This window comes from Eurypyga helias, unplaced genomic scaffold, assembly GCF_000690775.1.
Source record: "Eurypyga helias isolate BGI_N326 unplaced genomic scaffold, ASM69077v1 scaffold44019, whole genome shotgun sequence".
In the NCBI taxonomy this organism is placed as follows: domain Eukaryota; kingdom Metazoa; phylum Chordata; class Aves; order Eurypygiformes; family Eurypygidae; genus Eurypyga; species Eurypyga helias.
In genome coordinates, this window is record NW_010273490.1 from 21,733 (window position 1) to 34,417 (window position 12,685).

General features: G+C 38.6%; 1 protein-coding gene across 1 annotated transcript in view; it reads left to right on the top strand.

The window, feature by feature from the left end:
• The window catches only part of ADAMTSL1 (ADAMTS-like 1), a gene marked incomplete at both ends in the record, with an annotated part of 76,479 nt that overhangs the window by 15,614 nt on the left and 48,180 nt on the right, over nucleotides 1-12,685 (top strand). The window contains 3 exons of the mRNA XM_010159494.1: nucleotides 393-397; nucleotides 1,260-1,407; nucleotides 5,174-5,258. Of these exons, the coding sequence (XP_010157796.1) occupies nucleotides 393-397; nucleotides 1,260-1,407; nucleotides 5,174-5,258 (238 nt within the window). The remainder of the gene's footprint in view (nucleotides 1-392; nucleotides 398-1,259; nucleotides 1,408-5,173; nucleotides 5,259-12,685) is intronic.

The following is a 12,685-nucleotide window of genomic DNA, read 5'->3' on the forward strand; positions in this document are numbered from 1 at the left end:
CAGCTTATCTTTGTTAGTTTTGTATTTACCACACTAGGAATACATCTTAAATTATAGTTTAGTGAACTTGTGGAAGTAGGAGTATTCACTACTTTCTTCCTTTATTACCGTGACCTCTTTTTTAAATTATGCTGTTTATCTAACTGCAAAGTAAATAGTGAGGAATAATGCATTAATAAGGTTAACATAATCAAGGAGAACGATGGAAAAATAAATCAGATCTGTAATGGTAGTTAGTGACCTTCTGCTAATAACAGACTGGGAACATAAATGAAATGCACAAAACAAAACCAGTAAGCATGTAATGGTGTGTCTTTATACAACTTTTCAGCCATAGATTGAGTATCATGAATTGCTGAGACATTTCCAGAAATACATAAAGCCATAAATAGCTCCGGTTTTGATGCTTGTAGTTGTCTGTTTGTGTCTCACTTTTCCTGCTGTACGAAAGTAAATGTCTTTGAAATGTGTTTCTATAAAAGTAGAAAAGTACTTTGACTTTGTAAATAAAGAGTTAATCTTGAATTTCACCACCCCAGTTTCTCAACAAGTAAAATGGCTCTCAAAATAAGCTAGCTCACCCACAGGTGAGGTGTTCTTGACTGATGGCAAAGTGTCTAGTGATTTCCAGATTAAAACAGAGATATTTTTGCTATCCAAGAGCAAAGTTATATTGGTAGTATTCATAGCCCTCCCCACTGCCTGGTAATTTGATCCTCTCCCATGCAACTGCTTCTGAAACAATCTGTACAGGGGGAAAAATTTATATACCTAACAGAAAATAAATGTGGGGGGGGGGGGGGGGAAGAGGTAAGAAAGCCCGAATAGTTTCCCATTCTGTTTGGTGCCCTGTTCCAAAACAGCTGAGCGTCACCCCTGTTAACCCATAAGCCCCAGTACTTTGCCCAGGCAAAGCAGAGTGGCTCCAGATGAAGCTGACAGGGTGTTACTGAGCATATGCAATATGGGACAGATGGCCATAAGCCAAGTAGCCAACACTGAGAGAGTGGCAATGCAAGAGAAATCCAGCACAAAATGTCCAAACCAAGCAAATGTGCAGAACAAAAGGGCAAAAATTTCTGACGATATCATACCTTATTCACAACTACCAAATATTATGAATAATTTATGTTCAGGGTTGGGTGTTTCTGCATCATGTTTTGCTCCATGTTGTACTTCTATTGCATATTCCCCTTTCATTTCTCACTCCTGCGACATACCTCACGCACCTTGTTTTTTGCTTTTCCTTTTTTCCCCAGTGCACCGTGACCTGTGGGCAAGGACTCAGATACCGTGTGGTCCTCTGCATTGATCACAGGGGGATGCATACAGGAGGCTGTAGTCCTAAAACAAAGCCACACATAAAAGAAGAATGTATCGTACCCACTCCCTGCTACAAACCCAAAGGTAATGAGACAGAAGGATTCTCATAAATTTTTCCAAGCTCTTCCATGTTTAGTAATTTTGTTCTGTTGCTGGTTGCACTGTTTCCACCTGCATAAATTTGTGAATTTGCATCTTTAAGACCTGCCGTTTCTATTCCACCCTGTCTGCTTGCAGCTTGGAGTGAGTGCTGACCTCTTCCGCTTTCTTACAAGCTGTGGGTTTTTCGCTGTTAATTTGTGATCCAGCAGACCATGCAATATAAATTTGACCATAGTGTAAGCATGTTTGACCTCACTGATTGTTTCTGGGCTAAATTTGCACCGTATCTTAAAAGGAATTAAAGAACATGTATGGTAGATAAATGTAACCATAATTTTAAAGTGCCTGTTCATAACTTTGAGCTTGAAATAGATCAGAAGAAAGCATTGCATTTCTCAACATGAAGTTCCTCTTACTAGAAGGGCTGCAAAATTTGGCAGGCTGTTAGACTTGAAGCATCTTACAGCTAGGAGTACTCACAATTTGTATAGAAATGTTTTTTAACTTGGGCCTCAGACAGAGGGTAATATTGGAGTAAATCCCCCACATTTTTGTTGAGAAAATATTTCTGCAGCTGTTTGGAGGTTCTTAGGGGGAATGTTAGATAAAGTCCTGGAGACTGGTTTGGATTAATGGGAAGTGGCCAGGTGAAGCAGACACGGGTATTTGACCGTTTCCACAGGTATGTGAGGTATATTGAAACAACCTCTGTGAAGTAAAAGGGACCCATGACCTCGCGCTAATCCAAGATGGAACAGTGAAATTTGAAATTTTAGTTTCTGCACTTAGTGACCAATGATGGGTGCACTTGCCAAGTTTCAAGATTCCATTTTATCTGGACCAGGAGAATTCACTGTGTCTGCCAGCCACCAAAGTGGTGAAACCCAGACACAAGGCCTCTCTGGAGCAATGGATATGTTTGCACTGTATTTTGCTGGTTGGCATAAGCTCATTCTGTCTACCTTCCAAGATGAAAAATACCCCAGGGCCCTGTGACTGTGCTAGCGTGACTCTGAGCCTCATATGGAGATTCAGTGGGCTTGGGCCCAGTCAGTTGCTTTTATGGGGCTTTATGTTTGTGGTGTTCAGAGGACTGGTAAAGCAAAATCCTTTCTGCCTGTAGCATACAGTGTAAACAAAATGCAGTAAGGTGCCAAAAAATCAGATGTTGCAAACCATCCACAACTGACTTCTGCCTCAGGAATTTGAGAAGGTTGCAAGACCAGTAGGAAAGCTTTGCTTGCCTGCATCTATCAAGTAGTCTCTTCAGGTGGAACTTGTCTGGGAACAAAGTAAATTGCTGTTTAATGGAAGCCCATCCTGTCAACAAAGTGGCATCTTTACCCTGGATAAACTCTTATACTGCCCTTTGCAGTAAATATGTGATTGATTCTGATTGTAGGCAGTTATTTCTTTTTTCTATATTTTCCCATGGAGTGGGAAGTCCTGCGTGAAGTGTACTGTTTTGCTTGGGTTTAATTTTACTCCTCATCTTAGTTCTGCAACACTCTCACCATTCTGTCTCCATAATGCAAGTCATAATGTTTGAAGACCCATGTTCCTGAAGGCTGAATCGTGCTGTCAGAAGACAGTTGGATCAGGTGATATCCAGAGGTCTCTTCCAATCCGAAGTATTCTATTCTGTGCTAGACATTTGTCCTTTTAATTTCACAAATCTGGTGTTAGAAATTTAGAGCAGTAAGGTTAGCAAAGTACCTACTGTTTTATTCGGCTTTTTCCTTCTGGAGCTGGACTAACATAAAGCAGAAAAACAATCTTCCTAGCTGGGTGAAGCAGCAAGACAAACTATGTGGCCTCCCTCTCCCTTTTAACAGACTGTGCTAACATAAGTAGAATGCAAATAGTTGATGTATTTAATTTTAATTTGAAATATGAATTTAATTTGAAATATTTTTCAATACTTCATTTTGGTTTATTCAAGCACTGAGGCACGTTATCTTGCACAAATAATGGGAAAAAATAGGATATCCCTGGATTAAGTAATGATTCTCAATTTTAATAGAGAAGGTGTATTCATTTAATACAACTTTCTGTGTAATATAAGATTTAAATGTTTTTACTGGAACTGTTTTATAAAAGGAGAGAAGTTATTTTAATCTCCGAAAGTAAAAGTTCCTTCTGCACTTATGTTAGGAGTACATTTATTCATTTTTTTGTCAAAGCACACTGTATGACATCAAGATTTCTAATCCTCTAACTCATTTTACAGTGTAGATGATAATTAACTACACCTCTAAAAAAAAGTTATTAAAAAAGCCACATGGTAGGCAATGGTACACAAAAGCTTTTGCTTTTTACAACCACTTGCATTCAAGCAATAAAGCACAGAAGTAAGATCTGGCTTTCCAAAACCCATAAAACAAGCTGCAGAACATATAAATAGAAGTATCTCCTACATATTTTGGATAACAAATGCAGTAAAATACAGATTAAACTAAGAGCCGTGCTGGCACATATTCATCCTTAAATGACACTAATAAATACGTTAGAGTAAAAGCTTGGCAAGCTATTTCTAAGAGAGAGACATAGTAACTCTATTACTATCCCTTTTTTCCTCAGTTAATAACTTGCTCGGAGGAAATTTGCTTGACTAAAGTTGCAGTAGCTGTGAAATCAAGTTGTAAGTTGTTATTACTCTATGATACAAGCAATGGATGGGAAATTTTGTGTATGTGAAAGGTTCACCGCTGTGCACCACAGAGTCACATAAAATCCGCAACTATTCTGTTCCCATTGGCGAGTACAAATCTATGCATTATATAAGTCCAAAAGATTTAGGTGATTTGTGAGAGGCAAATAGGTCTGGCCCTGGTTCTCCTCAGTGGTCTGAGTCTCACTGCCTTTTATTCGTGTTTTTTCCCCCTGATCCTATCCCAGAACATTTTGTTGAAATGCAGAGCACCTTCTGAAATTATAGTGCCAAATTCCCTCTTGCTTTATACCCCTGTAGAGCTAAACCAGTTCCAGCGCCTTCAGCACAAATACTCCACTTTGACACCGCACGAAAGCAGGGTTTGGCTCGTGAAGTGGCATGGCCCTACGCTCCCCAGAGCGAAGCAGCTCATTACACTGTGTGCACATCCTGGAGGTGAAGAAAAGCAGCTCTACTGTTTTCCATCAGAAATGACAGAAAAAGCATCAAGCTCGGGTTTTTTAAATCCACATAGCTGATGAACTGATAAAGTTGAAAAGTATAGCTGGGCCATTTTATTAAGGTTTCTTTGTTTTTCTGTGGTATCGGTCGCCAAATCAGGGTTCTCTTCCTTTTTGTAATCTATCAAAAAAAAGCTTAATGTGTCTTCTGAAGTTCTAAAATTTAAGGGTAAACACAGGGATTGTATACATTTTTCCTTTACAGTGTCAACGGAGGTCTGTGACACGTGCAAGACTCCCTCCAAAAATTACTTTCCAAAGTGCCTACATTTACAGCCAGTTGCATAGTCTGAAAAGCAACCTTTTGGCTTAAAACACCATTGACCTTCTAGCTGCAACAGTGAACTCTTGGCCTTATAACCTTGTAAGCGTTATAGTCCAGGGGATAAAGGAGTTTCTCTCTCTCTCTCTCTCTCCTGCTCTGCTTTCTCTCACTTTCTTCTTTATGCTCAGCCTTCATGTGGATGAAGGCACACGGGCTTCGCAGGCATGCTTGGCCAGAGGGGAGAGGCTGTCACACATAGCAGAGTTACTGCATGGGTCCTGTTTTCACATGCTTGTGTTTGTTCCATAGAGAAACTTCCTGTGGAAGCAAAGTTACCATGGTATAAGCAGGCTCAAGAGCTGGAGGAAGGAGCAGTGGTGTCTGAAGAACCATCGTAAGTCTTAAAAATCTGCTTGCAACATGTTCTTAACGTTGTTGGGATCTGGGGCTTGCGCTGAACTAACACAGTTTCTTGAAACTCTATTTGTCTTTCATTAGAGTGTAAAGGGTAAACCCAACTGTGTGGACATCGGTGGGCTTAAGGCTGTGTCATACTTATGTATGAAGAGACAGAATTCAAGAGGGCAAATGCAAATTTAATTTGATCAATTACATATATATGTTTTGTTTAAGGTCATTTACAGAAATATTATAGTAGAGTCTGTCTACCTAAATAATTATACGTTCCTCAGTACTACTGTACCTCCACAGCTCAGCAGCTCTATTTATTCTCACAATACCCCTGGGAAGTAAGAAGTAAAATACAGATATGATTCTCCCACACCCCTTCCACCTCCAGGAAGAGTGTAGTAGCAAATAAAAATAATTAATTTTAGCAGAAAATAAACCAGAAGCCTCAGCCCTGTGGTTTGGATTGCCTTACCATGACTTACCTCATCATTTCAGTGATTTTTCCCATCCTGGTTTTCTAGCCACTTCCCAGTCTTTGACTAGCCACCTTTGCAAGATAGATCTCAGTCAGCACCTTTTCCCCCATTAATAGCTTTTCCTCCTGCTGCAGACCTTCTTGGATGGCAGGTTGGCCTATATACATCCACTGACAGTCCCCTTGTTTAGGGCTGCCTGAAAGGATGGAAATTTAAAATTTTCCTCCTAAATACCTAAAATTAACTCTTTATGTCCCATAACTGTAACTTTTTCTTTTTTCTTTTCCTATGTTTTAATTCTGTCTTGTGAAAGAAATTACCATGGAGTTAGAAAGAAATTGAGGGTGTATAATAGTTAGGTAATGCTGAAGGAAAAAATATTACAACAAAAAACTGGAAAAGAACACTTCCACTTAGGGTCAATACCTGCCTTTTAATATGTCAGTAAGAAAATCTGTATGAGTCAGACCTGGTGTAGACAGGTTCTTCACACAGTGCTATTGAAGGTACATTTTAACTGTTTCTGCATGTACTCCATTTCATTAATAGAAGGATGGCAGAAGAAGTTAGAAAAATGAAGTGGTTTAAAAAAAAATCAGAATTTCATTTAAAATAGGGTTTTAATCCTATTTATGGAGAAATAATATTTTTTAGCCCATTAAAATTGCACTGAAAAGGAAGCTACACAGCAGTGAAACTGGTGTACCATATAAACCTTTAGCATGAGGCTGAGAAATTAAGAATACTGTTAAGATTATGTTTTGGGTCTTTTATTCTGGAAGTGTGCTAAATGCACGCTATAATTATAACCTCTGTACGCAGCTTAAATCAGCATCCAGTTCCTTGTGGCTGCGTGCATGGCATTTTTATTGCAACTGCAGCTGTGTATTAGACTAAAAAACATTGCTCGTTATGCAGTATAATTGCAGTTTTGGCACTGAAGTTATTTGCAACTGGAACACTGAAATAGAGCTAGACACATATATAATAAACCTCTCAAAAAAAATTTTGTTCCAGCTGCCATATGTGTACATAAATACATATATACCCACACATACCTGTATTCACACACATTTATAAACACATATACAAACACACATATTAATCTGGGGGTATATATATTAGTAGCAGCTATTGCATGTAATATAATAAAGTGCTTGACTATTTCCAGAGTTTTGTAGACTCCATAGGTTGAAAAAAACAACCAGGTTTTTTTTCAGTGTCAAAGTCTAGAAAATTCAATATTTGTGAACATACTGATTTTTCATATGTAAAGTGTGGTTTATTTTCTTGTGACTTTGTGACTTCTTGTGACTTTCTTGTGACTGTGCTAAGCCACTTGGCTAAATGTGCATTTATCAAACTGTAAATAACTCCTGGAAGCATACAAAAAAAAAAAAGTATGTATTATCAGAAAGTTTATCAGAAGGAATCATACTGATAGGTGGTCATATCTGGAAAAATTTGTTACACTAAGAAATTTTTCAGATTAATTACGTGAACAATGTTGACAGTACTGTAGAAAGACAACATAGTAGTATATATATGAGTATATGTAGCTTTAAATATTAACAAGAAAGGATTTGGAGAGAATAAGATTTGGAGAGAAGAGGCATAACCTGCAGGGAAAGACAATTAGGCTTTTGTTTATCATGTTGTGTATTTTAATAAACTATTCTGGAAAACCTTATTAGTATATACTTGTAATGTTAATAAAGACCTTGAGAGATATAAAGGGAAAGGAGTTTAAGAACTTTAAAATGTTTTAAGCCCAGCTATGACTCCTTCTTACTTTATAATTTCACTGTTCTGCCACAGTAAAGGCTCTATTCTGCAAAGGTATCCTAATCTTTTTACCCCATCTCATACAACACTTCAGTAATACCAGTGGGATACTACTGTACCAATACAGTGGGGCACAGTCCAGACTACGTTCATTCTGCCAGGGTGACATTTTGTACATTATTTTCTCCCTGCAAAGCACAACTCTGGGAGTATGTATAATCTTTTTTATAGGCTGATAAGAAATCAACATGACATTTAATTGAATTCAAGTGCAGATTTTAATGTGTTGAGTAACAGCTAAAATAAAGAGCACAAAGTCAGGGTATGTATACAGACTTTCCTGAAGCTTGGGGATATCCATGCCTTATGTCTGGTTTGGAATTGATTTTTAGTGATAAGGCATAAGACAGAAAGACCAAATAAAAAATAAGAAAAATTGTGCTGAAAGGGCCATCCACGCAATCCCGGTCTGTAAACTGAAACAGCCATCTGCATATTTTTCCAGTATATCTAAACTGTTGACAGTGACCTAGAGCAATGAACTTCCACATAAAATTGGTTTGAGTGCCTCACTAGTAGTAGTGTTTTGCCTTAATGTCTAACTTTAAACAGTTATTCATTTTAGGTCCTGGTTATTAGGTTGAAAAACTCCATGCGGTCACATAAAAAAGGAGTAAAACATTTAGAACTCATGAAGATACAATCAACGATCAGCTTTGATGCCAGTTTTATAGCATTACTTGTCCACATTCAGCTGTGTAGGTATTTCAGATACACAGGCTAGTGGAAAAGCAAGGTGGATAACATGATAATGCACATTTTGGCCTCTGTTTCTGCAGCTGTGCAGAGACAAAATGTAATACTCCATGGCCTACCATGGTGACAGATGTTGGGCTATCATCCACACAGCCATTTTGGCTAATGGATGATCAGCCCAGAGTGTAGGTGAATGTTAATCTGAGCATCAGAACGGTCAGGAGTTTTTAAATGTTGCATCAAGCACTAGCTAGTATGACAGCTCGTGATGTGGGTGACCATTTTCTTGACTGTGAATTGAGTAACTAGAACATGGTCATCAATTTCTTACTTTCTTACACCTACGTGTGTTGTAGTGGTTTACTTTCCTGTAAATAATTTCAGTAAACATGCCAGAGTTTTTAAAAAAGTTTTAATTTCTTGCTTTCCCTTCCCTGAGGAAGCCATTTCTACTGTCTGATTCAGTAGAGCGGAGCTAGCTGAGCAGGGTTTGAGGGTGGGACTTGAGTGGGCAGGTAGGATGGGCTTTCTTTGAGACCCCACTCCTCAGCGGGGAGGGAACAATGGGCAGCTGGAGGGGAAGTGGAGCACTTGTAGAGCACAGGGAACAACAGAAGGCCTCCAGTGTAATTGTAAGCCAGGTGCTGAAGAGGCAATGTCGTGTGTTCATGAGCATTTTGGCTTAAAACTAGTGTGATGGAATTTTCTTCAGACAAACTATGTCTGTGTGATTTTCCTATTTGATCTGTTTTAGTACAATATTTGGTGCAATAATTACCAATTTCATGACTGGCCTTGGACAGATGTCAGCAGGGCTTGTTCTTTACTTACAATTCATCTGAGGCTCTTTCTGAGCTTTCTTATGCCCCCAGGTCTCTGCCCCCATTCTCCTCTGCAGACATGGTCGTTCTCTGTAGCCAGCAGACCCTTCTTCCCCTACCACTGTCACCCTTTCTTCCTTACCATTCTTCAGGCAAAGAAAGCAAACCTCATCTCTAAGCAACTCCATCGTCCTTCTCAAAGTGTATTTTTTGAAGTTGAAAAGCTAAAGCTGAAAATTTTCAGCAGATTTCTTTTACGTGTTGAGTTCTTACATTTGTGAATCTATTGCTGTGTGAGTTTTGTTAGTCTTTATTTAATACAATTTTTGTTATGAAATTGCATACTATGTTATAAAGATACACATATTTATTTTTTACATTGCCCTTCCACCTGTAATTTGTGATCATTCTCTAACGTGTTGCTAGAGCAGCAGATGCCTCATTTTTATTACATCTCCATGTAGTGCCTTCCATTATTTATATCTTCAGGAATTTCTAAAGGAAGCAAGTCTTACAGTTTAATTTTGTCTGTATATGTCTATCTGTCAGTTGCCTTCCTCTTCTCTCAGTAATGTCTGAAGTTATTCCTATTAACTGAATTTGACAGAGGTATAAGTTAGCACAGAGAATTTTAACCCCCTGTCAAATTTGGTTGATATTTGCCAGGAAATTCAGTGGTAGAATTTTCCACGTTTCACTTAACTAAATGACTAGGTAGAAAACTGACACCCTACAATTCCCCAGATGAAGGAAAAGTTTCTAAAGGAGTTTGGTCCTTAAGAGATAGCAGAGAACTTACTTGAGTACTCAGTCTTCAAATATAAGTCCATGTTAAAACAGTCTTCAACAGTTCTGCTGCTCAAGAAATTAATCATAACCTGTTCAGCCTCTTGAAGGCCAGAGGGGATAGTTATGTTTGTGTTGTCTGACCTGCTGCACCCCTAGATGGGGTCAATTAAATATTAATTGATGATAGAGCTACACTGCAATATGCAAGGTTGGTAGGAAAGTATTGTAATCTTTGTTAGAATAAAGGTTTAAGGTGAGAAGTCCTTGCTGTCCTGTGTTGTCATAAGTATTGTTCTATTGCTGTCCATCTCTGGCTATTCATTTGGCCTTAGAAATACGTTATCTGAGGGAGAAGCCACAGTATCTCTCTGTCTGACCTCTTTCACTGGAGCTTGTTACACCAGCACAGCAGGACAGCTGGAGTCAGAAAGAGCAACAGTCATGATTAAAAAAGCATGGGTTCTATGTATAATGAGATTGGTTTTATGGGTGGTGGAGGGGTTGTTTAAAAGATTTCTGCCTCTGACTCTTGAAAAATGCTTTTGTATGTTAACACCATACCCAGCTTTTAACATACTGCCATAAATAACCCTGGTGCTAGCCATAAAAAGAAGGGGGGTGGAGGGGGAAGAGGGCAAACAATAATATCTGGATGCCAGATGGCACCATCGTACTGATGGGGTCGGTTCAGTAAAATACAAAAAGAAATTCCTGACATGCATCAGTGGGGAAGACAAAGCCCTCAGGGAACAGCCCTACGGACAGAGAGGCCAGTGTGGCAGAGGCACCCAATATCTCTTTCTTATTTTTCTGTAGGTATTTATGTTTCCAAAGACACATAAGCTATTTTATTTTGATTTTCCCTGTTAAATAGCTCCCATCGTTATGTTTGTACCTGATTCACAGGTTAATAAGTAATTTTAAAAATTCTTACAAATGTTTTACTTTAAAAATATAGCATGTTATGATTATTGGTTTGCCAAAAAACAGTACTATCAACTGCCAGGCTTTTGCTTGTCCACTTCAGTGTCATGCAGTGAAGAAGAAGAAGGAAGTTTAGGGACACTTCCACATATCAAGCTCTAATGGGAAAAAGTGTTAACCTATGTATGTGGTCAGTCATAGGGAAGAACAGCAGTGCAGCAGCCTAACATTAGGTAACAATTTCTGTATATTCATTCAAGAAGCTCCTTTAGAACTATTTCTGTATATTCATTCAAGGAGCCCCTTTAGACTGTCACAATGACTTAGTATTTATGTGTAATATCTATACAGGGCAGAAGGAGTTACCTTTCCCTGGAGAGAAAGGCAGCAATGAATTTATAGAGCGCACCAACAGTATAGAAAGATTTGACACAAAGCTGAAGAAAAGGATCATATTCAAACTAAACCGAAGAGAAACTATAGAGGGACAGATGGTAATCACTTAGATTGGAATTGGACCTATGCAGCTGGCCCTGATGCCTTTACTCTTACAGATGGAGCCCTGAGATTTTATTGATAAGTGTCATGACCTCTGTTTCATTTCTCTGAACAATGGCACCAGCACCTACCCAGTACTGTGTGTGAGCATCCAGTGTTGTTATCCACACCTTAAAACCTATGGAAAGGTGGCATCTCCTGAAGAAAAAAGTTTGCATTTCAGCTTAACACAAGGAGTCTGGAAGTCTGAGCTCAGTTCCTAGTTCTATCACAGAAAATAGAATTCTAAGACTTTGAACAACCCACTGTGATTTTATCTTGCCAGTAATATCTGACTTTAGATGCCATATAAGATGGGTGTACGTGCCTTCAAACACTCATTCTTACAGTATGTGTGGTTCTGAAAACCTCAGACTTTGTCTGAACCATGAATTTACCCAATGATGGATTAAAAAAAAAAAAAAAAAAGACAGTAAGCAATAAAATTCAAGGGCAATATGTGATTAAGTAACAGTGAAGAAAATAAGGTATTTTTTTCTATAGCTCAAAGGACATCAGTCTGTATACACACTTTTTCTTCTTCATAACACACATAGTAGGAACCCAACTCCTAGAAAGAAGAAACTGTGGCTATGTGCATCAGGTATTCTGGAGATCTTCACAAACCTTGACAGGGCTTTCCGTGGGTCTCACCGTGCACCCACTGTGACCTGCTGTGGAAGGTCTCCCATTAATGAACCCTGACTCTGTGTTTCTCTTCTGCTGACTTGCCCAGTTACATATATGTTGCTATATGGAGGAGAATATACACCAGTGCCTAGCTGTGCCCAGAGTTACAAATATCATTACCCCAAACCTAAGTACTGCCATTATCATTACTGTTCTCAACTTAAATTTAGACGTCTCTTTGGCTGACTCTATATGCAAGTGATCATTGATCTAGTCATCATTCTAGTCTATGGCTGGATTTTTAAATACATTCCCTTTATATAATTCAAAAAGAAGAATGTTTTAAAAACAAGAACAATAGCAACATTGTTGTCTGAAAGTGTCGTTCTCATGTGTGAATGTGAATAATAATACTGGCAAGTCACAGAATTATATAATTGTTAAGTTTGGAAAAGACCTCAGGTCCAACCATTAACCCAGCATGGGCAAGTCCACTAAACCATGTGCCTAAGCACCACATCTACAGATCCTTTAAATACTTCCAGAGATGTTCACTCAATCACTTCCCTCAGCAGCCTGTTCCAATGCTATACAACAATATTGATGAAAAAATTTTTCCTAATATCCAATCTAAATTTTCCCTGGCACAACTTGAGGCCTTTTCATCTCCTATCCCTTGTTACTTGGGAGAA